This window comes from Mauremys mutica, chromosome 2, assembly GCF_020497125.1.
Source record: "Mauremys mutica isolate MM-2020 ecotype Southern chromosome 2, ASM2049712v1, whole genome shotgun sequence".
Taxonomy (NCBI): domain Eukaryota; kingdom Metazoa; phylum Chordata; order Testudines; family Geoemydidae; genus Mauremys; species Mauremys mutica.
This window is the reverse complement of record NC_059073.1, coordinates 278909174-278936879: the sequence shown is the minus strand read 5'-3', so window position 1 is coordinate 278936879 and position 27706 is coordinate 278909174. Positions and strand designations below refer to the sequence as shown.

The window sequence follows — 27706 nt, the reverse complement described above, 5'->3', positions numbered from 1 at the left end:
GGGGGGGTGCAGCGGGGCAGGCTACGGGAGCGTAACCATGGCAACGCGCCGTGCGTCCCCCGGCCCCCCTGTGAGGGCAGGATTTACAGCCCCACCCCGTGGGCAGCCGCCGGGCGGGTCCACTTCCTGCCTCGCCGCGGCCGGGGAAGAGTTAACGCCGGGGAGGGGCGGGCCCGGCTCCCGGGCCAGACGGCGCGGTTCCTGTTTGTGCTGAAGCCGTGCGCGCCCCCCCGGGAGAGGGGCGGGATGATGCTCCGCCCCCCCCCTCCGTATCGCTGGCCCCTCCCCCGCAGCTGAGGCTGGATGTGCTGGACCTTGATGCAAGTGGCGCGTCCTCTCTTCCCCGGTGCGAGCCGCCTGCCCGCGGACCCCCCCGCCCCCGCCCGCCCCGAGTCCCAGCCCGCTCCCGAGACAAATCACGCACCGGCTACTCACAATAGCCGCCTGCTGCGTGTGCGCGGGGATGGGGCTGGTGCTGGTGCGTGTCTCTGTTTCCCCGGGAGCTCTCGCAGGACAGGAGCTGAAGCTGCTGGGTGTTGACTGAGGATCCCTTCCCCCCACGTTTCTTGTTTTCCCTTTGCAAAGGGGGAGCAATTATCAATAATCTTCTACACCCCCCTTCCCCCCCGCAAGGGCGAGCTGGCTCTTCGCTAAAGTGCTGGAGCCGCTGGATTAAGTAACTCTGGGAGAGCCGCTCGCACTCTCACGCGCAGGGCGAACATGAAGGAAAAGCCAATGATAAAAACCGCTAAAATGCAAGGGAACATGATGGTAAGTGGCTGCTGCAGCCTCCAACGACTGTAAGTAATTGTGGGGCTCGTTCCTCGGGCTTGGTACTGGGCTCACCCCCCCCTTTTAGTGGAAATATGTTGGGCGCCCCTGGCCGGCCCCCACACCCCCACTGTCGCTTTGCTTGGAGATCCCTCCTCTGAGGCTCGGTTGATGGTGAATCGTGGCTGTGGAGTGCCCCTTCCCCAGCAGGGTTTTGCCTCGGCAGAGGCTCCCCTCTCCTGCCCTTGTTACGCCGTGTGCCAGGGAGAGGGGAATTGATTTGAACCTGGGGGTGAGGAGAGAGCCCCCCCAACGCAGGCGACTGCTCTGCTGCCTCTGCACTTTGCTGGGAGCTGCTGATGTTGTTGCCCGGACTCTTGTGGAGAGAGAGAGGCAGGCACAGGCTGGATGGGTGGTAGCAAGAACCTCGCGCCCCAGGGTTACAACATGTCTAGGGAAGGGGGTGAGGTGGTTTGGGGGGAGCTGACGAGCAGAAGTGGATCGCTGCACAGACAACTTTGATAACTTGAGGGCCATAGTGGGGTTTTCCCTCTTCCTGTTCTGCTTCCTGCGTGACTGTAGCGGTTGTCTTGATCGATGTATGTTTTTGTTTCTCCGCACATCCACCCCTGGATGCCTTCTCGTTCAGCCAAAGGGGATGGGGGGGGGAACCCCCACCAAAGGCGGATGATCTCCCGGAGGAGGTGCCGGTTGCCATCTTGTGCTGCTAGAGAGATGTTTGTCTATTTTGTCTGCTGTCTTGAGCCGCTTTAGGTGTTTGGGTTTCTGCTTGGCTGGGGTAATTTCCCCCCCGCCCCTTGCTTGCATGAGCTGATACTCGCCGAGCTGCAGGGATGCCATGGGTAGTGAAAGTGGACTGCAGCTGTGTCGTGGCGGTCTTTGTGCTGAGCAAGGGATGCCGTGAAACGTGATGTCTTTATAGAGGACTCGGCTTCCAAAAACAACTTAGTGTAAATAACCCTGAAGCCTGTTAAAGACACCTGTTGACGATTTAAAAAAAATGCAAACGTGAGATTTGTATTCCGCGTGCCCGCCTCTTAGGGAAATGCTCACATTTAATGTAACGAAGGCAGCACGCGTTTCCCCCATCCTGAAACGTGTAAGAAACGGCCAAGGTGTTCTAAATCCCGCGGTAAAATAACTCCTTTTCTATACTCCTAGGGCAATCATGTTGCTTTTTCTAGCATTAGTTTTAACAGGAAGGTGCAGTGCGATGTGATCTGTGAATTCAAGTAAGGGAACTGAACAGGAACTTCTGCAAACATTTCCCCCTGGAATATTAGTTAAATGTGATTGCAGCGTATTCTTTTTTTTATCATGCCTGTAAAAATACTTGGTGCTGGGGTTCTCTAGCACAGGGGAATCTGATGTTTTTTTAAACTACTGTTGTAAATGTCATTATAGTCCTTGAGTAGAGTGATATCTACCACTAAAAGAATAATGAACCACCTGAGATTATGCTGTCGGTTTAAAGGTTGGCATTAACCTAATTTACATACACAATGTCACAGAATTAATAAAAACCTATAACATATTATCCTTTGGTCTCTACAGTCAAGAAATAATTGGAGGGAAGGGATCCCATTACTATTACTTATTCAAACTACTGTGTCTTCTGGTGGTGTTTCTCTGTGTGACAAAAAATGGATCCATTTAAGCATTTCTGTGCTAGACATGCGAGGCTGGAGTGCCTGATTTAAAAACAAAATAATACTGTAGGAGCTGTCCGCCCCGTCAGAGCCTGATGCGATGGGACTCAATGGAGGTTTGGCCACTGACTTACGGGTTAGCAGGGTCTTGCTAAGTTGCATCCATAACATCTTATCAGCCACTCAACAGTCTATCCCCCAACTCCAGTGCCAGTTTTTATCTTGGTTTTGAAAAAATAATATTTTTGAACTGAATTGTAATGCATACTCTGAGATTGTAGGAGAGCATAACTGTTAAACTGACATGGGTGACTTAGATCCATGCTACTTAATTTTGGTGGTTTGTTTTACTTGTAGGAGAGCTTGCTTCTGTGATAATTTGGCCATAAGCACCTGTAATTGGTTTGTGGCAATTGAGCATGCAGTTAATATTTAAAGTGAGGGTGTTTTTTTTTAATGTGATGGACTCAGAATATTTTAGCCAGAAAATACTGAACAGCTCTTACCTTTCCTCAAAGTAACAATTAGTGGATCTGATCCTGAAGTCTAGGGCAAAACTCCCATTGACTTTAATGGAAATTCTAGTAACTTCAGCTGGTGCATTTCTTATCCTGACACACTTTTTGTAAAGTGTTATTTCAGTAAGTTTCATTTTACCCATTTATCACTTTTATTACTAGGAAAAAATGTAGTCTTTGGTCATTCATATTAAAGCCTAATATTTTAAGTGTCTTTGCTAGATAATGCATGTGGCAATACACCGATATTTAAAAAAAAATCCTGCATGTGGTGTGTGTGCCTGTGTGTGTTGTCTGAAGTGACTCTGATTGTATTACAGTATGTATTATCTTAATTACGTGGCAGAATTTGAAAGGTCACTGAAAATTCAAAGCTCGCTGTGGTGAGGTTGGTTTTTTTTTTTGACAGTTTCACTGGGATCTTGACAAGCAACTAAGTACATATTGATTTTCTTCTTCTCTTTAAAAATCTCTCTCAAAATGAGACTTTTCTTCTTAAAATGATGTGACAGTATGTGAGAATCTTGGTCCATTGGCCTCTTACCTCACAATGCGCCTGAGAAGTGTGGTGGTAGCTCACTACATCTGGGGATGTCTTTTTTTACTTTAATTAGACCAAAAGAAAAGTCATTTTTGTATCCCTGTGGCAGTCTTTCACAATATTTAAAAAAAAAATTATCTGGACAAGTGTCATTTTTTATTTTACTGAACTCTGTCCTATCCATCGTTTGAGCTGAGGGACTATTCTATATGGAAACACAGTTCACAGCTTTGATAATGGAGCTTTTCTTATTTTCACAGGAATGTTTTGGCAAATGGTCAATTGTTTTCTTTTATAAACTAGGTCATATTCCATGAGCTTGTCAGGATGTTTTTCAAATTGTGTGGTAACAGGACTTGAATGGCACTGGGCAAACTCTTTGTTCCTGTCCTTATATACAATTATTACTTATTACTTAATTTTAATTAGAACTTTATTCCCTTCAGTTCCCCATCAATCTAAGCCAAGACTGGCAAATGAATACGATTCCAAGTATGCGAGTTTTATAAATCTATAGCTCCTTGGCTTTGCAGCGGCTGTCATCTCACACATGCCAGTTTTCTTATATATAACTGTTTTAGAAAAGGCTCTCCGAAGCAGTGAGACCTACGGGACCAAAGTCTGCCCCCACTTACACCAGTGAAAACCCAATGGGCCAAATTCATAGCAGGCACAATTGCACTGAAGTCAGTGGAGTTGCACCCACATTTGCTAGTTATGAATATGGCACTTAGAGTTCAGTGAGAGAACGGCTTTAGTGAAGTTGTGCACGAATAACGGAGGGCAGAACTGTATGTAGGGGACAGTTTTATGACTGTGTTTTGTCTAAGCAATTTATTATTCAAAGGAGCAGTGAGAGGAACATGCACATCAACAGAGCCAATTATGTCTGTTAGCAACAGAGTGGTGCTGCTGTCCAGTTCTTGTTCTGAGTTTCATCATCTGGCTACAGTATTGTCTGTATTTAGAAGGTATCTAGACATATCTTAGGCTGCCACATTGCTTTTACATTTTACAATGATGAACACTGTGTATGTATATGCATGTATAGGGCCTTGTATATGTATTATGCTAATACTTAGTTGGACGGCTAACGTGGTTAGGATAGGAACATATGGAGCCTTTCACATCTTGGCTGAATTAAAATCCAGGCCACATTAGCTGTGGCCAAAAACTGTTGCTATTTAGAGGTGACTGTCAAATAAGATTAGTGGCAAGTGTTCATAACACAAGAACTCAGTTGGCATCTTTGTCTGATGCCTCAGAGAGCCCAAGGATTGGACGGATCTAGAGATTGAGCTACTCACCATCACCAGAGGACCATCCGTGTCATATTGGAGACATGTTGGTGCAACAAATTGAGACATTTGATTTGCCCCTGCTCTTTCAGCTGTTCAGGCTCTGGTCTGTCTGGTGCCTGTCATGAGTAATAAATTCATATTAAAAATAAATAAAAGACATCAATGATCTGTTGTGATTTCCCTTATTCACCATATTTCATTCCTTGGTTTATTGCTTGGAGATATAAATCGCATCAGGTTGAAACTTGCCATAATGGTTCTCAGCCAGAGTACAGTTGTCTTTGCAGTGATTCAGTGTAATTAGCCCGTGTGGCAACTGATATATCTGGAAATCCACACATTGGAGTACATTGTGAAATCTCCCACTTTTGACTGGCCCTTCACCCTGGCTTCCTCTTCTCTGAGCCCCACATATCCCATTTCTTTAGAGCATGCAATACTGTGATCGCACATCCAGTTCATCGTTTGTATGCTATTGGGGTGACTGCTATCTTGGCTGACACACCAATGATTGAAGCCGGGATCTCCAGAACTAAAAGCATGAGTCTCTACAGCTTGAGAGAAAGGGTCAGGCTCTGTGTCTGGGAGCTGTAAAAGACTCTCATCTCCTCTGGATCCGACATACAGGGGAATATGTAACACACCCTGGCCAATGGATTACACTATGAGGTTGTGTGCCTCAAACTGTGCAGTGCTCTGCCAAAATATTCAAAGTGCTGGCGCCGAGGCCTAGCAGAAAAGCCCCAAGACCGGCTGGGCCTGTTCTGTGGCCGTCTTACAGATAAATGGAAATCAGCATCTTGACACACCCAAGATGGGATGGGAGAGGAAATCTCCCTGAGGACCCACTCATGGAAATTACCCCACCTCATTCCACAGGGGGACAGGTTCTGCTCCCCTGAAGCGGACATGGGACCTACCCATAAACTCTGCAGATCCTGTGGGACCCTCAAGAGGTCAGGCCCACTCTCACAGTTGTCTTGTACCTCCATGGCAGCTCTGGTCCCAGTTGTCGCCTCCCTCCCCCGTGCCTGGCCATGTGAAAGGTCCAGGGATAACACTCCGGTGAGAAGCCCAGCACTCAATCTACCAGTTTGGAAGGTGGAGCCAGTCGTGTATCAAGGCCGCAAAGGACCCGGTTAAGGGCCCCTTTCCTGATTCTGAAATTTGCCCCCTTCAGCCCCAGCTCCCAGCCTGAATTCCTTCCCCTTTATCATAGCTCTGGCCTAGCTCCCGCACAGCCCCAATCCAGCCCCTGCCCTCTAGCTTCTCTCCAGTCCCACCCACAGCCCAGTCCAGATCTCCAGCTCCCCCGCTAACTCCCCATCTCCATAGTCCAGCCCTCCCATCTCCTCACTCTCCTGCACCCCCACTACAGCCCCCAGTTCCGATCCCGTCCCCTCCCCCTGCTCTCCCTCAGTTACCCTCCAGCCCTCTGCTTCACTGACCCCCAGCCCCAATCCAATCACCCCTTCAGGCCCTTTTAGCTCTCCACCTGCCCCCCCTCCCCAATCCACCTGCCTCAGCCCTGTTTCCAGCCCTCACAAGCCATCTCTCAGCTGCCCCCCAAGTCCCCTCCAGCTCCACTCCACCTCCTTCCCCACATTCCCATTATCCCCTTCAGCTCTGCTCCACCCCCCCCCCCAGCTTCATCAGCTCTGCTGCAGCCCCCTGGCTCCACTCAGTTCTGCTCCATTCGCCTTCCCCCAAACTTCCCCAGTTTCCCTATTCCATCATCCTATGCAAAGGTGCCAGTTTTTCTTTGTGCTCCATCTCTGGGTGGGGGGAGGAGGAAAAAGGGGGAGGGGGCTGCATCTCCTGCCTTTGCCTAGCAAGTGTCTGATAAATCAGAGCTCTTCTGCCTCCTCCTGATAGCTGGAAAGGAGAAGCAGCATTCTCTTTGCTCATTTTCCCCCTCATCCTCTGAGTCTTCTGATGGTTCAGAGTCTAGTCAGCCCCTCCTCAAGCCTCTCTCTTTGGGGTCTTCCTTTCCTGTGAATAGCTCCAATGTCTGCATCTGCTCCTCAAAGCTTTCCTAAGCAGCAGCAAAGGGAAATTCACATGATTCCTGTTGATTTTACTACTACCCACAGGTTTCTGAATAGAGCTGTGACTGTGACCAGATTTTGTCAATTCCACTCGCTGTTGCTCCTTAAATCTCTAAACAATGGAGGCCCCAGAGCTGTGTCTCTGCCTGCAGAGACAGGAAGACACCACCACAGTGGTCCACATTTGGAAGGGTACTGTCACTAATAAAGTCTAGAAATTTTGTGTATTTAAAAAAAAAAATCCAAATTTGTGCAGAGATTGATGGCTTAACCGCCTACCCATTTACTTGCCTGTCGAAGTTCCCTACTTTTCACTGATGAATTAATTTTTCAAGTCCTGTGAAGATATGGCATGTTGTCCTTTGTTGCCATGCTCCATGTGTTGTCACCGACATCTGTGCAAAATGAGCGTCAGACGGTACTGTTCTGATTGGTTAGAATTTTGCACTCACTTTGCATGGGTGTAAGTCACTACACAAGGGGGACAGCAGTGGAGAATCAGGCCCATAGTGACCCCAGAGCAAATATCAGGTTGGGAGAAAATTTCTGATAGTAAAGGGCTCTTTAATCTAGCAGAGAAAGGCGTAGCAAGATCCAATGGCTGGAAGCCAAAACTAGGCAAATTCAAACTAGAAATGAGGCACACAATTTTACCAGTGAGGGTAGTTAGCCATTGGAACAACTTACCTAAGAACATGGTGGATTCTCTATCATTGAGGTGCTTAAAACAAGATTGGATTTTTTTCTAAAATATATCCTCAAACACAGCCAGAAATTGTGGTCTTGATGCAAAAATCACTTGGTGAAATTCTATGGCATGTGTATACAGGAAGTCAGACTTGTCGATTTGTAATGGGTCTGTTTTGGCTTTAAATCTATTAATGTATTAAATCTATTAGTGTAAGTGGTTTGATATCCTCAAAAGCACAGTACGTATGTAAACATGTTCTGTTTTCTGTGATTCTGGTGCGTGTGTGTTATCTATCTATTACGCTGATACGCAGTGGCTCATGTAAGATTGCCAAGCAAAGCCAATTTATTAAATTGTTTTATATATGGTAAATTTTGTATAATCCACTAATGCACAATGCTGTCATTTAGAAAGTGAGGCCTTCCTCCTATGGAGTGCCAAATATAGACGACTCATGGTGTTATCTTCAAAAGGAAGGTGATGGCTGGAAGTGAAGTTTTTAAACTATATAAAGCTTGCAGAACAGGGGCACGGATGCTGTCATTGTTTCTGCAGCAGCCACCTTGGTTGGTTCTATGGAAACTGCAGGTCTGCCAGTCCCACCCATTTTGGGTGTGTCTACACTATGTTGAGGAAAGCTTATGCGGGCACCAATTTGCATGAAATATCTGGATGTGTTGCTTGCCCTTGCAATGGTTTAGCAGCATTTCAGTGGGGATTTCCTTTTGACAGAGCTATATTGGTGCATCCATGGTTGTATCAGTGCAGTCCTGGGAATTCCTGAAGCAACTATTCCATAATGCTTAATGCCATTGCTGTGGGTTGTGGGGGACCTACAGGTAACTTCCAAATGCTAGGCACTGCATTATGGAAACTGCCTATCTGCTTAAAGGGTTAGGGTGACCAGATAGCAAGTGTGAAAAATCAGGATGACGTTGTGGGTTAATAGGTGCCCATATAACACACAACAACGAATATCAGGACTGTCCCTATAAAATTGTGACATCTGGTCACCCTGTATAGGGTCCTCACTGCTGTACTATATGAGGGTGGGGTGGAGTTAAAAGAACTGAATGAGCTGACAGTTGCAGCATTTGCGGCTTTTTGGCCAGTGGGAGAAACCACTGCAGATGGCATGAGTTCAGCTGGATCTGAGTTACAACCAGTGCTTGTAAAACACTTAGGATTGCTGTTGTGTATGTCTGCAAGGTATTGTACAGGAACTGCAAACCCAAAGCTTTCCCGTTGCAGTACAGAGGAAGTGGTTTTTTTTTTGTTTTTTTTTGTTTTTTTGTTTTCACTTAATGTAGATAAGGCCTCATGGGTGATGTGGCCCATTGTTTTCAGGGTTTATTCCCAGATGAAAATATCATCCCAAATCTCTTAAAGAACAAGTCAATGTGAAAAGCTCCCTCTAATTTGATCAAATCTCCATGAGTCTGTATTGCGAGAAGTAAGCAGTGTGTGTATTTTCAGTGAGTGAAGATGGTCCAGAAATGGAAAACATAAGGATTACCTTCAGATACACTAAAATCATCTGCACTCGTGGCTGCTGCATGCCCTGATGCAGCAGACTGCATATGTGATAAGCAAAGTGGTCAGCTCTAGTGTGAGAAATCCCTTGTAGGTTGAGTTGGAATCATCTGCCTGGCACAGCCTTCTATCAGCTCAGGCATGCATACAGACAGTATGTAAGTTCATTGGGGATGAATTCTGGTAACTCATTAGAAGACCTAATTCTGAAATCATTATTCAGCCTTTATTCAGGCAAAACTTCCACCAAACTTAATGGGATTACTTCTTCCATTGAACTCAATGAGAATTTACCTGAATAACTGACTTCAGGATTGAATCTAAGACAACCTCTTATATTACAGTAAGGGTTTTTCATTATATTTTACAGATCTGAAATGGTGAAATATACTGAATTTTACCAAAAGAGGGGAGGGCAAGGAAAGAAAATAAAAGAAAAACAGAGCAAGACGTTTAAAACTCAGGCAGTTACAATTTCAGGTCCTGATCCTGCAATTGACTGTGCACAGTCACGTATATATTGGAGTGAATGTGACCTCATTCTGCATGTTTTCTACCTGCAGAACCTCATCAGCCTCTCAGATTGCTCACAGGGTTTGCCAGACTCCGGGACCTTTGTTCAGCTGTGGCTTTATTGATGATGCAGATGTGTGCTAGAGATATGGCAATCAAGGATGATATCTAGCATGTTTTGTTTGGTTACCCTTTTGCACTGATGTTATTAAAAACACAGATGGAAAATGAAATTATAGTTTGGCATGTTTCCTCTACTATAAATACTGAATGTTTTTTCTGTAATATATAACACAACCAGAACATCCCAGAAATGAGTTTATATTGCTTTTTTTCTTCTGTCTAATTATGAGGAAGTGAAAAACATACTTATACTAATGTCTTCTCATCAGGCTTTAAGAGGGCTGAAAGTACCTTTCATGAAGATCTAGTTTGTGAAGCAAATGATTGTAATGCAAGAATGTTACTCTTCATGAACTCTGGTTATTGATCCAGTTAAAAACAGATCTGTGGTCCATAGGAAGGATATCTGAAATGCTGGTGAATGGAGCAGTAGTTAAAACATTACAGCATGTCTTCATTTTAATAGGGCCCAGTCCTGCCTAATCTTCCCATTCATTGGAAGCTTTGCCAGTGAAGAAAGTTCAGGGTCAGTCCCGTACTGTTCTCGTACTGTATTGTTTCTGCATACTGTATTTCAACTTAATATTCTAAATTTGTTAAAATCCCTTATTTAAATAAAGATGCTTTTCTAGATGACCTGGACACCTTCCTTGGATACAAACATGTAAAAGAATCTAACAATGAGCTATATTAAAAGTATTAAATTTTCTATTGATCTTGTATTCATTTCTTTTGAGCTCTAGAAAGTTGTTTTATTAGGTGTGCTTTGCCTTTATAAAGGGACTGATTCTTACAGTGTTTATGTACAGCATCTAGCACAACAGGTGCCAACTTTTTCCTGGCACCAATGGGTGCTCGACCCCCCCCCCCAAGCCCCACCCTGACTCTGCTCCTGCCCCCATTCCAACCCTTCCCCCAAAGTCCCTGCCCCTATTGGACTCCTTCCCCAAATCCCTGCCCTGGCCCTGCCTCTTCCCTGAGCATGCCATGTTCCCCCTCCCTCCTAGCTCTTGCTGCCATGAAACAGCTGTTTTGCAGTGTCAAGCGCTGGGAGAGAGGTGGTGAAGCGGGGACACAGCACGCTCAGGGGAGGGGAAGGAGGCGGAGCGGAGGCAGAGGTGAGTTGGGGCTTCTGGGTGGGGAGCTGTCGATGGGTGCAAAGCACCCACCAATTTTTTCCCGTGCTGGAGCACCCACAGAGTTGGGGCCTATGTTTATAAGCAATAATGGTTAAAAAAGAAATCCATATACACCAGTGGCATATTCTCTATTTTCCTTAATTCAGCAAAATACTTGATTATGTGTTTAATTTTAAAGGGTGGCATATGCTCTGATGCTTTACTGAATCAGGACCTATAAGAAGACTATAACACAGACACAACAGTCTAACACCTGTCCAGCCATCTGTCTTATAGTTCTGTACTGGTGTCCAGCACTGTGCTGGATAAGCACTTTCCAAGTTAATTAGCTTGATGTAACAAGTTCCTTAGTGGACTTCCTGGGATCTTCAGCTTGTCTCTGTTTTATGGTTATAGAGGTTCTGTCTTGGGGTAGTGTAATTTTTGCTTTTTCACCTAGTAATTGAAAACTGGTGCACTGTTCTATAGCCAACACCTTCCAAGGAATACTGTGAACACACAATAAATATCAATTCAATTCCATATTGCTAACATGAATTTGGAACATCTAACATACATATTGTCCACCCAGGACTACTTACACAGGGCTATCAGAAATGGCTGTGTTTTAATGAATTACATATTTATTAGCCCCTAAACCTTACCTATCCCTGGTTTGGAATATTATTTAAGGTTTGAAGCTGGCTCTGAGTATGCGTGGTGGCTACTTGTCATAAAGTTTAGTGTCCTCACAAGTTTCTTTGCAATGTCAGTCAAAGTCTGTTGTGGCAATGGCTGTGGTAAAAAGTCAAAGGAATTCTGAGGCAGTGTAGGAAAATCAGGGCTGATCTGAAAAGAAGTGAGGTACGACAAAGGTGTGTCAAGTCAAAGGCGATCCAGCCATGATGTAAAGAAAATGAGACTGTTTTCAGTGCAAAGGGATGGTTAGCACTTTACCCAACAAAGAAATGCAAGTAAAACCAAAGCAAGCCTATTGGCAATTAGCTGCAGTGTGGACAAAGTAGAAGCTATAGCAGTGGGAATTGTGTTGTTATGCCAGGAAGAGCCAACAGGTGTCAGTTTAAGTCTTTTGATGTGTAAAAATGTAGAGAAAGGAAAACTCAAACCTAGAGAGATTAAATTATGATACAAGGAAAGGCACAATGATGTCAGTGATACCAGAATGTGCATTTAACTCTTTCTGTATTTTGGATGGGAGGCTCTTGGGTTTCTTTACAAGGTTTCCTCTGTTCCTTTCTTATCTGTGTCTATCGAGTTTGAGATTTACAGCTTTTAACTACAGTAGAACCTCAGTTACGTACACCTCGGGAATGGAATTTGTTCATAACTCTGAAACATTTGTAACTCTGAACAAAATGTTATGGTTCTTTCAAAAGTTTGCAACTGAACATTGACTTAATACAGCTTTGAAACTTTACTATGCAGAAGAAAAATGCTGCTTTTACCTTAATTTAAATGAAACAATCTTAATTTAAATGAAACAAACACAGAAAGTTTCCTTAAATTTAAATCTTAATTTAAATGAAACAAACACAGAAAGTTTCCTTAAATTTAAATCTTAATTTAAATGAAACAAACACAGAAAGTTTCCTTACCATGTCAAATATTTGTTTAATCTTTACCTTTATTTTTGTAGTAGTTTACATTTAACATAGTACTGCACTGTATTTGTTTGGGTTTTTTTTGTCTCTGCTGCTACTTGATTGCATATTTTTAATTCCAAATGAGGTAGGTAGGGGTGGGTGGGTGTGGTTGACTTGTCAGTTCGTAATTCTGGTGTTCGTAACTCTGAGGTTCGACTGTACATAGAAAGCATTTTATTTTAGTATGGGATTTGTTTTACCTGTACTCTTTAGGTTTTTTAAAGAGTTGTTATGTACATTGTGACATTAGAAAATAATGCTGACATAATGTCTTAACGGTTCATGGTTGACAAATGCAGACACTGGTGCTGAGACCTCTGCTTTTTGCTATTGTAAAGAAGGCTTGTTGCATGTAGCTGTGACTGAGGAAAGGTAAACGCTTACTGATATTAAGCAAAATTTGAGGCCTCGGGGTTGGTGATGAGGGTGTGAAACCTTTCACTTTTAGGTCAGTTTGAGTCCAGCCCAGGCTAGTAGCTGATGAAAGTTTCTAATATCCATTGACTGCTTGATGGTCTTAGTCCAGCTGTGGACCAGTGTCCCCATTGCAAAGAGCACCACGACAACTGGCATCTGCATTGGCAGACACAGAAGGACCTGACTGGGCAAGGAAAATGAATGATTTCCCCACTCCTAGAAGTGGTCCCTGTAGAGCAGGATTAAAACACATTGGCAAGGTGGTTTGGGGAGGAAGTTGCATTGTCGTTCCCCAAGCTATATCATTTCTGTGAATAAATGGGGTATCAGTCACCAAGATGCTGACATAAGCACTATAATGTAAAACAAAAACTATATCAAAATGCCCATCAGTGTTTTTGTGGCAAGGAAGCATGGGTGAAAGTCTGGGGACAGTGGCTCTTAAAGACAGGAAGATGAAACAACATCACTGAGAGAGTCCGGTCAGAATTCTACGGTGTCAGTAAAATTATACAACTTTTGTATCCATACCAGTATGGGAGGTAGTCTGGGAGTGTGGTGGTATTGTTTACTATACACTTCTTATTTGCCAGCAGAAAGAATTTCATCTGATAGTGTGAGGAAAGGCAAAAATGGTATTGTACAGAAACAACTTTATGATGTGAAGAAAGGCAGTAACAATTCCCAGCTATTAAGAAGACCTGCTGATATAAAAAGCAAAAGAATATTAATGCAACTCTATTGATGCAAAGCTATAGTGTGAGGAAAATATAATTGAAAATCAGATGCCACATTTCTCCGATATGGAGATACTTAAGAAGTTGTTAATGCAAATACCTCCTGCTCCTGGTGGGAAAGGCAAGTCTAGAGCCATAACTGTAAACATGAGAAAGGACAAACATATGGCAATGCAATGCTAAAGGTCTGATCAAAATGCAGATGTTCACCTGAATAGTGCTTTTTTAATGAATGGGTCACTCGGCTCACATAGTACACAAGATTCTCCTCTTACAGCATGAACTGCCCTTGATATCCTTTTTGATCGCAGAGTCTGGTAATATTTCATTGTTACCACTTGGTTTGCTTGCACAGCTGCATGAACTCAGATTGCTTTGTCCAGTGGTTTCCTGACTCTTGCAGGCTGCAGTTCATGTAAGACAAATGTGACTTGTTTAAAATGGAAAGTTTGGGACATCTGCTCACAGATAGGCCCATTTGTAAAATGTCAGTTTTTCCTTTTTTTTTCTACAGTGTATCCAGTCACAAAGAGAGGACATGTAAAATGAAAACTATATCAAAAAGCCAATAAAGATAATACACAAAAGAAAATAAACTAAGCTCTGGATGTCATGGTGGCCTGAGCTTTATGCAGGTATTGATGTAACCTGGTATAGTTTCTGAGAGAAAACATTTGTCTTGCATCTAAGGCGCTGAACTGATGCTCAGTAAGTCTGGGTTCAACTCCTAGCTCTGCCACAGATTTCCTGTGTGACTATGGGTAAGTGTCTTAAGCCATGTCTGCACTTACAATGGGATGTGTGGTGCGGGCACTACACATGTAGCCACACGCTGCAGTGAAAGGCTCTAGCAGTTGGGGAAAGGCTCTGGTGGCGAGAAGCTGCCAGAGCCTTTACTGCCGTCATAACCTTTTCCCACTGCTGGAGCTTTTCACTGCGGTGCAGAAAGGCTCCAGAGGCAGAGGGACACTACACTGTCAAAAATAGCCGTATAAATGTGGGATGTAATCTGGGAGTTCAGGTATGTAGGGCACTCTACTATAGTCATCTAAGCTGTGCCTCACCAGCTACACTGCCATGTATACCCACGCTAGCAGGGCATGTAGTGTCCGTACACTACACACCACGGTAAGTGTAGATGTACCCTTAAACTCAGTGCGTCAGTTCCCATCTGTAAAATGGGGATACCTCCTTTGACTCTTTTTGTCTGTCTTATCTATTTAGACTACAAGCTCCTTGGGGTAAGGACTGTCTCACTGTGTGTGTGTGTGTTACCTAGAACAGGATTCCATCGTGCTAGTTTGGGGTGTTTGAGTTATAAGAAATTAATAATAAGCATTTGGTTGATGCATGGAAAAATTGTATGTATAAGAGCAATGGATAATTAGTTATAATAACATTGCTCCATTCAAAATGCACCTACAGTATCAGCTGTTTTATTTTCATTTACAAAGAAAAGTAAGGAAAATATTGTAGAAGTTCCATTTTTGCATGTGATTTATGTGTGTGTTTCATTTTCTTTAATCAAAAACCTGACCAGAGTTTTTCATATGTGGTGGACAGCAATGTACTATTATTCCTGGACCAGACATTATCCTATGTGTAAAAGTAAGCTATTAAATATTTTTAAATGGCTATTACAGTTACCATCCAAAAAGACTATTAGAACTGCTCAAAAATTTTCCAAAGGAATGTTTTTCTATTGGAAAATATTTCATCAAAACTGAAACTTCCCACAAGAACATGTCAATTTTGACGAAATTTTGTTTTGAAAAAAATAGTGGGGGAAAAAAATGTTAAGATTGAAACACTCAGTTTTGTATGCAGTGTTGTGGCCATGTTGGTCCTAGGATATTAGAGAGACAAGGGGGTAATATCTTTTTATTGGACAAACTTCTGTTGGTGAGAGAGACAAGCTTTTTAGCTACACAGAGCTCTTCTTCAGGTCTATGTAAGCTCGAAAGCTTGTCTCTCTTCCCAGCAGAAGTTTGTCCAATAAAAGATATTACCTCACTCACCCTGTCTCTCTAGCATTCAGTTTTGACATTTTGGAAATGGAAAGTTTTGACTCCTTCCTCCCCTCCCCCCATTACTTTTGGCTCTCTTATTACCAAAACAATTAGAATGTTGACATTTTAAATGAAACATTTTGATTGACCTGAAGTTTGTTTCATTTGAAATTTCAAAAAATTTTGTGTTTGGACCAATTTGGAGCAAACAAATTTTGTAATTGCAGTATTTTCCGGAAAATGGAAATTCAAGTTACTGCACATATCTAGTGATGATACATATTAACACACACATTCTTTCTCACACCGTGCCCCATAACTCAGGCATACTCTGAAAAAATATTAGTATAACACTGGCCTGCCTGAAGAAAGCATGCTGAGTTATAATGCTATCAATTGGTATTTGTAGTTAACAGATTTATTATGGCAGTGCCTAAGGGCCAACCAAGAATGGGGTCTCATTGTGCTACACACGGAACAGAGTAATAGACAATTCGTGCCCTGAGGAGTTTACAATCTGCATAGACATGACAGACACAAGGTTAGGGGAATGGATATAACACACAAGCAGAGTGATCAATACGATTGCAACAAATGTCATGTTCCACAATTTTTTCATCCTTTACTCTTATAATCTATATTATGAGAGATCACACACTTCTATATAACCCCTGTAATATCCAGCACAATATTTTAAGCATGCATTGACTTTTATTGAATATTTGCAATAATAAAGTGAGCAGGATTTGTTCCAGAGTGGTTTAAATTACAGTAATGATGCTTTCACATAGTTGGGGGATTTCATTTTGTTTTTCTTTTTTTTTAAAAAAAAGAAAATGAATCTGCCATTTGAGATTGTAATGGGTTTCGTAGATGCCTCTGTGTTTCTGTCTCTTTGAATCTGATCTGATTCCAAAGCAATCATTCTGGCCTTCCCAGTAAAAATGCAATGGGTGTTTTGCAGCTGTTATGATCCCTATAAAAACATTCTGTTTAAGTCATTACCCAGCGTGCACAGAGGTGAACTGACATAATCCTCGGTGCCTTCTTCAAACACCATGGTGTGGTTTCCAATGTATTGTTCCCAAATCTCCTTGTGGACAAATCTTCAAATATGGCCCCCTGAACAAAGCCTGCAAACCCTGCAGTGGATGATGAAATCCCTATTCAGGCTCAGGTGCTACCACAAGCATAGTCTGACCCTTTAGACTTACCCCTGCAGAAGGGGCAGAGTCTAGCTGCATCTCTCCAGGAGGAGCACAGTGAAGAGAATGTGACTCAGTCATAATTCCTCCTGTTTTGCCCTTGCTCTGGGGAGCAATTTCCTCCCCCTTTTTTCAGGATATAACATAAGAATGGCTATACTGGGTCAGACCAAAGGTCCATCCAACCTAGTATCCTGTCTACTGACAGTGGCCAATGCCAGGTGTCCCAGAGGGAGTGAACATGGTGGGTAATGATCAAGTGATCTCTCTCCTGCCATTCATCTCCACCCTCTGACAAACAGAGGCTAGGGACACCATTCCTTACCCATCCTGGCTAATAGGCATTAATGGACTTAATCACCATGAATTTATCTAGTTCTCTTTTAAACCCTGTTATAGTCCTAGCCTTCACAACCTCCTCAGGCAAGGAGTTCCACAGGTTGACTATGTGCTGTGTGAAGAAGAACTTCCTTTTATTTGTTTTAAACCTGCTGCCCATTAATTTCATTTGGTGGCCCCTAGTTTTTATATTATGAGAACAAGTAAATAACCTTTCCTTATTCACTTTCTCCACATCACTCATGATTTTATATACCTTTATATTCCCTTAGTCTCCTCTTTTCCAAGCTGAAATGTCCTATCCTCTTTAATCTCTCCTCATATGGGACCTGTTCCAAACCCCTAATCATTTTAGTTGCTCATCTCTGAACCTTTTCTAATGCCAGTATATCTTTTTTGAGATGAGGAGACCACATCTGTACGTAGTATTCAAGATATGGGCGTACCATGGATTTATATAAGGGCAGTAAGATATTCTCCATCTTATTCTCTATCCCTTTTTTAATGATTCCTAACATCCTGTTTGCTTTTTTGACCGCTGCTGCACACTGTGTGGATGTCTTCAGAGAACTATCCATGATGACTCCAAGATCTCTTTCCTGATTAGTTGTAGCTAAATTAGCCCCCATCATATTGTATGTGTAGTTGGGGTTATTTTTTCCAATGTGCATTACTTTACATTTATATACATTAAATTTCATTTGCCATTTTGTTGCCCAATCACTTAGTTTTGTGAGATCTTTTTGAAGTTCTTCACAATCTGCTTTGGTCTTAACTATCTTGAGCAGTTTAGTATTGTCTGCAAACTTTGCCACCTCACTGTTTACCTCTTTCTCCAGATCATTTATGAATAAATTGACGAGGATTGGTCCTAGGACTGAACCTTGGGGAACACTACTAGTTACCCCTCTCCGTTCTGAAAATTTACCATTTATTCCTACTCTTTGTTCCCTGTCTTTTAACCAGTTCTCAGTCCATGAAAGGATTTTCCCTCTTATCCCATGACAATTAATTTATGTAAGAGCCTTTGGTGAGTGACCTTGTCAAAGGCTTTCTGGAAATCTAAGTACACTGTGTCCACTGGATCCCCCTTGTCCACGTGTTTGTTGACCCCTTCAAAGAACTCCGAAAGCTCATGCTAAAATAAATTTGTTAGTCTTTAAGGTGCCACAAGTACTCCTGTTCTTTTTGCGGATACAGACTAACACGGCTGCTACTCTGAAACCTCTAATAGGTTAGTAAGACACGATTTCCCTTTACAGAAACCATGTTGACTTTTGCCCACAATTTATATTGTTCTATGTGTCTGAAAATTTTATTCTTTACTATTGTTTCAACTAATTTGCCCGGTACTGACATTAGATTTACTGGTCTGTAATTGCCGGGATCACCTCTAGAGCCCTTATTAAATATTGGCATTACATTAGCTATCTTCCAGTCATTGGGTACAGAAGCTGATTTACTCCTTCTGCTTGCCTTGCCAGTTTTGGCTGTGGTGAATGTGTAGGGAGGGTGGAGCTAGGGATCCACCCTTTCCCTAGCCATTTGCCTACAGCTGGGAGCACTGTGGGGATGGAAGATCTTATGCCCCTTATACTCCCTTTCTGTAACTGCATAAGTTCAGGGCGCAGTCTACAGACCATGGTGTTGATATCTGATGTACAGCTATGAGCACTTGTGCATAGAACAATTGGAATTACTCTGTGAGGGATTTGGATGCTGCACTGAGGTGTCCTCATTTGATCAGTGTTCCTTATTATCCTTACATTACTGACGTGACCGATAGAGACTTGGTGGTGCATTATTACAAAACATATCATGTAAACATTTAGTCTAAAGAGCTGAATTTTGCACACTAACCATATGTTGCTGTAGACAAAAGCAGGCACTGAACACATGCAATGGTGCTACACTGAGTGACATAACTTGGCCTTTTAAAAAGCAGAGCAATGATTTGTCTTAAGGTCACAGTGCACATAAGAGCCCTTTCTACAGGAAATTATACTTTCAGCTTTCTGTGTTATATAGATAGAAGACCACAGATGCTGGCTGCATGGCAAGTTGACCTGACTTAGTCAGAAAGCTGGATGGCCTATTGCATAGAGCCATCTTCCTCTGAAGGAGTTCCAGCCCTGCACAGCAGGGACTTGTGGAGCACTCCTGTAAATGACCCTGATTAACACTTTCATAAATGACTCTGCATTTTCCAACCTAATGGGTAATGATGTGAAAGACATTGAACAAGATTTTTAATTATAGCAAATGGAATCCGTGCTCTCTAATCGGATTGCTGGATAGGTGGTTATTATTCACTGCTAAAGGTTAAAACATTAAACTTCTGGCTGTCATCAGGCAGACTATTCATAAAAGCACTGGCTAGGTGTTTGTTGTTTTTAAATTACCGTCTCTTGCGGAAGCTCATAGTAAATCAGTTTTCCAGTCCTGTCTGAATGTATCAAGTCAATAGGTGCAAGAGGATAGCAGCATAAGGCACAAATATCCATCATCTACGGTCAGTCATTTCAGGAGTGAACAAATGGATCAGAACTTGTTGGTCCCTTGTGCTTTCAAAAAGGAAAACTTTAGTAGCATGCACCAGACTTGGTGTGAAATTCTGTGGGAGATCAGAGTTAGGCTTTGTCTACACTACCCGCCTTTTAGCGACGCAGCTGTGCTGCTACCGCCGTGCTGCTAAAAGGCGTGCAGTGTAGCTGCTGTTTGTTGGCAGGAGAGAGTGCTCCTGCCGACAATATGTTGTTCACACTGGCGCTTTTTGTTGGTAAAACTTTTGTCATTTGGGGGAGTGTGTTTTTTAACAACCCTGAACGACAAAAGTTTTGCCAACAAAGTTCCAGTATAGACAAAGCCTTAGTGGGTGATGCTTTTGAATCACCTTCTTTCTGTCTCCTTCCTGATGTGTGCCTCTTTCCCATTGTTTTCTTTTTCTGGTCTGACTTGGGGACTGAGTGTCTGATCTCCTGCCTCCTTTTCACAGCTGCACTTTTAATTCACTGACTGTGTTTAGGCAAGCCAAGTAGGACTTGTCTATAATGCATTTTTGTAATGGTGGTGCATAAATACAAACCGCTAGAGTAGAAGTGCTGGCGCAGCTTATGCTGGTTTTTAGAGTAAGCCACATTGCTGCAAATCACCTTTTAGTCTGGTATCCGACATCTACACTAGGGATTTGCATTGGTGCAGTCACATTGGTGCAAAAATCCACCTTATAGACAAGCCCCAATTAACCTGTCATATGTTTCCCTATTTGTAAAATGGGCATCTTAGCACTTATCTATCTCACAGGGGTGTTGTGAGGCTTAATTAATTGAGGCTTATAAAGTGTACGGAGATCCTTGGATGAAAGACATTGCATAAATGCTAATAACTCTTTGCCCTGCTCCACTATTGCTTTTTTTTAATTATAATCAACTTGTCAGCAGCAGAGAAACTAGCACTCTGCTCTTGCACAAAAGCAACTTTGCCCACAGTTCTTATTGTAGAGTGAAATTTATATTAATCAGAAGTGGCTCTCACACAGCCTTGGAAATTAGACTAAAGGCCCACAATCGCTAGTCAATTTAATGCACAGCATGCACCACAGGTGAAGTGTATTCATACAGGAGCAAAGTTTTGCTAGCTGCTGGCAACATTTGTCTAACAGAAGTTAGTTGCTGAGGAAAAAATTAGTTCACATGTATTTAAAGCTGGATCTCTGCTGAGGGGAGGGACTACTTTTCTTGTCAATCCTGGTCATTTGGTATAATAGAAGCATCTAGATACTTATATGGACCCGTCACCCTAGTGTCTGAGCATCCTTGTTAAGGGATCAGAGTTGCCTGCTGCTGCAATATGGCTGAGATTTTTTCCAAAGCTCTTGAGGGGATTTGGATATCCTGTTCCCATATATTTTATTTATCCCCAGAAGACTCTGATGATGTCATCCTGAATGTTGTGCCTTCAGAATGACCATTATTTTCCCTAAAACATTTTCTATATAAACCTTTTGCCTTTCAGTTAGAATATATTTGTTTTTGCTGGTCATTTTGTGAGGTTTTAGACTAAGAAAAAAGGCAGGGAGTGTTTGTTCATTTCAAGTTAAGGCTAAAGATGCCAGATTGATAGCACTGAAAACCAAAGTCCATCTGCACAGCTGGGATAGCATGAGTAGGTAAATTGTGTGTCGTCATACTGCCCAGTCCAAGAGCATCAACTCTGTTCCAGGGGATATTGCTTACAAGCCTGTTCAGTGCTTGGCCATTCTGCTGAGATTGCCAGTAAACCATTTGAAATGTGATGTGGAAACCTGTCCACTAGGAACTGCACTGAGACCCGTTTCACATATGCCACCAGTGATGGCGTTGAAATATGGTCCTGGCTGGCCGTGACTGAAACACTGATCTCAAGGGATAAAGCAAATCTCCTAAGTCCTGACCGTCCCCACTAAACATCTGATCCAGCTCCTGTTGACGTCGATGGGTATTTTCCCATTGATTTCATTGAGTCATAACATTTCAGTGGAAGCAGAATTGGAGCCAAAGGTCCTGATTCAGAAAGGTAGCTTATGCATGTCCTTAGCTTTAAGCATGGGAGTAGTCCCCGGACTAAGTGCTTTGAATCAGGAATAAAGTGCCTAGGCTTTTCCATGACACTTATGTAGCTGTAAGAGAAACTCCAATGACAATCTCTCTTCATAACTCAAAAAGTTCTTCTTTCCTTAAAAGTTTGTATTCATCTGGACAGTTCAGTATTTTTGCTGATTTGGGTCCTAGGTTCCTTAGAGCCTGCCTTGCAGAAAGCGACATACTGATTAGTTTTATTGCAGGAAGCAGGAGGATTTGACTGTAACTCTTTTTTTAATTAACATTATTTATTACTTATTTAGTAAGGATACATTTAAGCTGATCCTGTGGAAATAATGACTCAAAGGGATCACTGGGGAATCACTGCATGATACCACACAGATTTCGGAGTTAGTTTGAAATTCACGTATTTCTGCAGCAGATGAAATCTTCTATCAAATATGGTAAATAAGACTTGGCATTTTTGTAAGGTCCCTTTTTAAAAAGATATATTCTTTAAAGATTAATACCCCTAAATTAATGGTTTTAACATCTACCTAGACACCTAAAACTTATAACTGCAAGAATGACTGTTTTTGCACTCTGTTTTTTCTGCTGTCATTGGGCTGACAGAAGAACTGACGTTTTAGCTAGATTGCAACTTGAAGGCTGAAAAGTTCTGTGAAGCAATCCGAGTAATTATTTTATAACTTCTGTTGATGCCTAGAACAAGAATGAACTATCTGTGGGGTTTCTGCAAATACGGGGTATACTCTCAAGAGTGCACAATTGTAACTCGTGATGAATATATATTATTTACCAGTGAGATGCAGGCATTCTTTTTTCTGTGTGCCTGAACTCTCATGCTAGGTAACATTATTTTTGAATTTACTGACAAATAAAAAAATTAGTAAATTTAAAATAAATTCATTAGAACAAACCCCCACTAAAAACATAACAAAGAAACCTTCGGTAGTGTTTAAAGAAAAAACTTCCTTTTAACAATCACAGCTTGGCTCCTCTGATGCTAATTGGCAATGGGTTTGCACAGCTATAAAGAAGTACATCTATTTCATCAGGATTTGTTTACCTACTGGAAAGTTATGTTTGTAATAAAACGTAAACTGCAGTTTGGCACAACTTAGACACCGTTTTTCTCATCTAGGCCATAATCCTAAACCCACTGAGTTTAATGCAAAGACCCTCCTTGACTTCAGTAGGCTTTGGATCAGGCCCTCTGTCTCCTCCTATCCTGCCAGCACTTGTGCATGTGAGTAACTTTACATATGAAAACAGTACAAAGGTAGAGCTGGGTTCAAAAAAGAGCTAAGTGAGTTCAGGGATAGGTCCAGCAATGGCTGTTAGCCAAGATGGTCAGGGATGCAAACCCATGCTCTGGGTGTCCCTAAGCCTCAGACTGCCAGAAGCTGGGGGGGAGAGAATGGGTGGATCACTCCACCTGCTCTGAACTGTACATTCCTCTTGATGCTGAGACTGGCCACTGTCGGACACAGGATATTGGGCTAGATGGATCATTGGTCAGACCTAGTATGGCAGTTATGTTCTTAAGTGCTATTGAACTCATTGGGGTGACTTGTGTGAGTAAAGTTACTCACCTGAGTTGGTGTCTGCAGGGAGCAGCCCATTCGTGTGTGTCACTGTTATGTCAAGTAAACTGATGCAACTTTTATTTTATATCCTTCAAGTCTTGCCACTGTGGCAAAGATGACTTCCTTTTAACTACTTGATTCTGTATTTTAGTACAGGACTGTTTAAACTAACTGTTTAAACACCTCTATGGTGCACTTAATATTATGATGCCCTATGCACAAAATTACTTCACAAATGCATTTTTCTCCATTATGAATTGGGTTCTAATAGGTTAGCCTAGAACATTTATTTTGGCTTTAAGCAATGCATTTCAATTATCTTCAGATCTCTTTATAAAAATGCTTTAAAGAGCAATGTCTAAACAATTGGTGTGAAGATATTAGTATTTCAGCTATTTTCTTCTGTAGGCCCAATATTCAATGGAAAACACATAAAACATATCTGCCTTTGATTATTAAAGTTTAAAGACATTCATGGACTGGAATAAAGTTGAATCAGTTTTCTTACTAGTGTTTGAATATTGTGGATTTTCTAATTGTGCTGATCAGAATCTCAATATGGGCCCAGTTGATCAAAGACCGTTTTTATCAGACATTCAACTGGACAAAGAGCGGTAAAATGGAGAAATGAGGAATTTTTTTTTAGCCTGACTTACAATTTTGTGGACAAGTTATGTACTTAAAAATTTTTTTTATGGGAGTCACAAGTGACTAGTGATTTTGGGCTGCCTCAATTTTTGAGTACTGAATTTGCAATACTGTAAAGAGGGTATGTTTTCAGGGGCAGATGCTCAGCACTTCTGGAAAATCAGGCTCCTTTAAGGTGTGGCAAGATGGCCCAAAAATTGCTAGTCACCTTTTAAAATCTTGGCCTGTGGAGTGTAGAGGTTATTTTACCTCTGTATTTCGCACTGGTGTGATCACTGCTGGAATACTCTGTCCAGTTCTCATGGTCAGAATTCAAGAAGGATCTTGATAAGTTGGAGAGGGTTCAGAAAGGAGCCATAAAAATGATTAAAAATGACTAGAAAACATTGATAGACTTAAAGAGCTTAGTCTATTTAGCTTGACAAAGAGGAAGTTAAGAGGTAACTTGATTACATTCTCAAGTATCTTCATGGGGATCAAATATTTGATAATGGGTTCTTCAGTCTATCAGAGAAAGTACAACAGGTAGATAAATTTAGACTGGAAAAAAGTTGTTAAATGTTTAACAGTGAGACTAATCAACCATTGGAACAATTTACCAAGAGTCATGGTGGATTCTCCATCACTGACTATTTTAAATCAAGATTGGATGTTTTTCTAAAAGATCTGCTCTAGGAATTATTTTGGGGAAGTTATTTGACCTGTGTTATACAGGCGGTCAGACTAGATGATCACAATGGTCCCTTCTAGGCTTGGAATCTATGAATCTATACAAATCTTCTACTCCCATCCCTTGTACAAACATGCTAATATATATTTTTATGTCACTGAAAAAGGACTGAGTAACCAGTCTCAGGATTACAAGCTATTTGTTTCTTTCATATGCTAGTACTTTTCGGTGCTGTTAATACATGGGTGGATTTTTTTTTATGCTTTTTTAAAAGAAAACAAATGAAAGATGCTGGATGGATATAAAAAAGAGCCATCAACTTTGAAAGGTCTCCACCAGGCATTTTTCATATCTCTCTTGTTTCTCTCCATCATTTCTACTATATCATATTATTGGAAGCTTGCAGGAACATCTGATATCCCGTGGTCTCCTCTTTTTGGCATGCAGTGATTGTTTGCCTGTATTTAGAATTAGAAGAGCATGGTCTTTTCACAATGCCTTTTAGATCCGGGGAGTGCTACAAAGTACTGAGGGATAGGGTTGCAAATTTTGGTTGGATGTATTCCTGGAGATTTAATCACACGGCATAATCATATAAAAATGAATCTTTAATTCCTGGAGACTCCAGGCCAATCCTGGAGGATTGGCAGCCCTACTGAGGAAGAACCTGGGAGTGCAGGGATTATGTGGGATGGGCCGGTACACACTCAGCCACACTTCCGGAGCTCTGTTCGCCAGCCATGTGATAGCAGTCCTCTGCACTGATCAATGGGAACGGTTCCAACTGAGATGGGACCAGAGGGCTCTTGTGGGCATTTTTGCAAAGGGGGAAATCCTGCCTTTTCCTCTCTGGGTGTAGAGTTCCCACTTGGAAGCAGAACTGATATAATTCCAGTGCAGGAGTGTGTGTTTTGGGATATTAAATGGGGTAGGGAGGATACACACACACCCCTCCATGCAATGTGAAAATTGGCTTTGCAAGGGTGTCTATGCACAGTGTATGGGGTGGAGGTGGAGCTGCCAGATCTGCTCCTTGATGGATCCTATTCAGTCAGATACTGTGGTGAGTACCTGGATGGATGGATCCTCCCCTTAAGAGGTTACTTCAGCATGGTGGTAGCAGCCCATCCAAAGCAGCTTCCCTGCCACTTCATGAAGTTGGAGGGACGTTCCCTTGCCTTCATCCACCCGCAGCTGATCCATCCAGAGCACAGATCTCAATAGTGTTGTGGGAAGCAGCATTGGAATTGGAGCAATGATTGACTTGCTTGGAATCCGTCTGATCTAATCTCTATGCAATGTGACGAGACTGATTTCAGTCATGAGAGTATCCCCAATAGAAGGGTTGATCCAAATACAGTATTATGGGTGTGTTTATGGGTGCTTTGCCGTTGACTGTACAGTCATGGGAACAGAGTTAGGCCAATGGAGTGTGCTTTTGGAATTGCATGCATGTGGGTTTACTTCAAATGGCTTCCCCCCAAAGGCCCCTCTGTCTTGCCCTGCTCACAATTTGATTATTCTGTATGTCAGTGTTCATCTCTGACATATTGGGCCAAATTCACCCTGTGTCACTAACATATGCCCATTCAAATCCATGGTATGATACCATTGCCTCCAGTGGGGTTGCACCAAGATGAGTTTGGCCCACTGACCCTTGTATACTGTCAGAAAAACTGACATTCTGTTTATCTTTTCCTGTGTCTTGTAGCAGCAGCTATCCAGTCCCCAAACCTCAGTCTTCCCCAACAGTCAGCACCTACCACAGCCTAATTAAATTCTGCCACTGACAAGAGACTACACAAACCTGATTTAGCCAAGCAAATCCTCTTAATTAAAAACTCATAGAACTTGAACACAAAAGCACACTTCCCTTAAAGATGGCTGGAGAAGGTATTATCAGGCTCCCTACCTGTAATTGTAGAATTGACCCCACTCCACTTAATCCCCCCCCCCACAGTTTCATTAGAGACGGCGAGGAGAGCTATCCATCCTCTGCTAAAGTACAGAAGGCAGAGCTCCCTTTCTCTCCCTGGCTTATTTAGGCAGTGCTCTCACAGAGCTCCCCCTTATCTGTGGCTGTTTCAGGCTGCTTTAACCATTGAATAAAGGGAAGCAGATGGTGGTCCAGGAAAGCAAAGGAATTAGAAGGATTGGGAATGGGTGACAATGACAAGGGCTAGATTGCTTGATAATTACCTGTTCTGTTTGTTCCCTCTGGGGCACCTGGCATTGGCCACTGTCGGAAGACAGAATACTGGGCTAGATGGACCTTTGGTCTCACCAAATATGGCCATTCTTATGAGACAGGAAACTTGGACCCCAGTGTCTGCAATCAGAGGGCTGAAAGTGTCTTTTCTAGAAAGCAAAAAAGATGGCATGGTATTGGGGTCTGGCTAGCTTCTAGTGGAATAGCTCATCGTGGACTCACTGGAATTTGGGTCTGTGTATCTGGGCAAGACACCCAGGGAGTTGAACCTCTTTGAAGTGTCTGTTTAGGGTTGTTTGATTATCTAGCCCACATGCTAAGGATGAGATCAGTGTTCAGTTGGCTGGTTGTTGTTGTTGTTTTGATTCTTTTTGTTGAGCCCTGAATGTTATTGGTGAAATCCTCTGAGAGGGTTTTCTTTGATATCCCTACCCACCCCCGCCCCTTCAGTAAAACTCTGCTTTAATTTGTAGGGATTTGGAACCACAGCATGTTGTATATTTAAAAGCATCTTCAAACGAGGCTAAAAATGAGGAAAATCTAACAATTCTTACATGCCAGAAAGAATTCTGTGTACACATGAACTGTGCTCCTGAACTTTAGTTCTGATGCCAGAATTCTGGCACCAAATAGCTCTGAGCTGTGGAGTAGCTGTGAGATGGAAAAAGCATTCTGGGAATTAGCATGCAAATAAGGACACAAGTGTAGCATTTCTTTTCCAAATTTCCGTATTCAGTACTGCTACAGCAAGTGTCTCTTTAAACTGGAGCAGAGTTTACTCACAAAGCAGATTTACAGGAGTACTTGTATAC

At 42.4% G+C, this 27706-nt stretch overlaps 1 protein-coding gene across 3 annotated transcripts in view; it reads left to right on the top strand.

Moving 5' to 3' along the window:
• The window catches only part of DPP6 (dipeptidyl peptidase like 6), an 828258-nt gene that overhangs the window by 112192 nt on the left and 688360 nt on the right, over positions 1 to 27706 (top strand). Inside the window, exon 2 of one of the 3 annotated variants that reach the window (XM_045003879.1) lies at positions 634 to 771. The exons of 1 other annotated variant lie outside the window; for it this stretch is intronic. In XM_045003879.1, the coding sequence (XP_044859814.1) occupies positions 721 to 771 (51 nt within the window). In that variant the 5' untranslated portion in view covers positions 634 to 720. Of the gene's footprint in view, positions 1 to 412; positions 772 to 27706 lie in introns of those variants that run through there. One more of the 3 variants, XM_045003881.1, reaches the window with a different exon arrangement.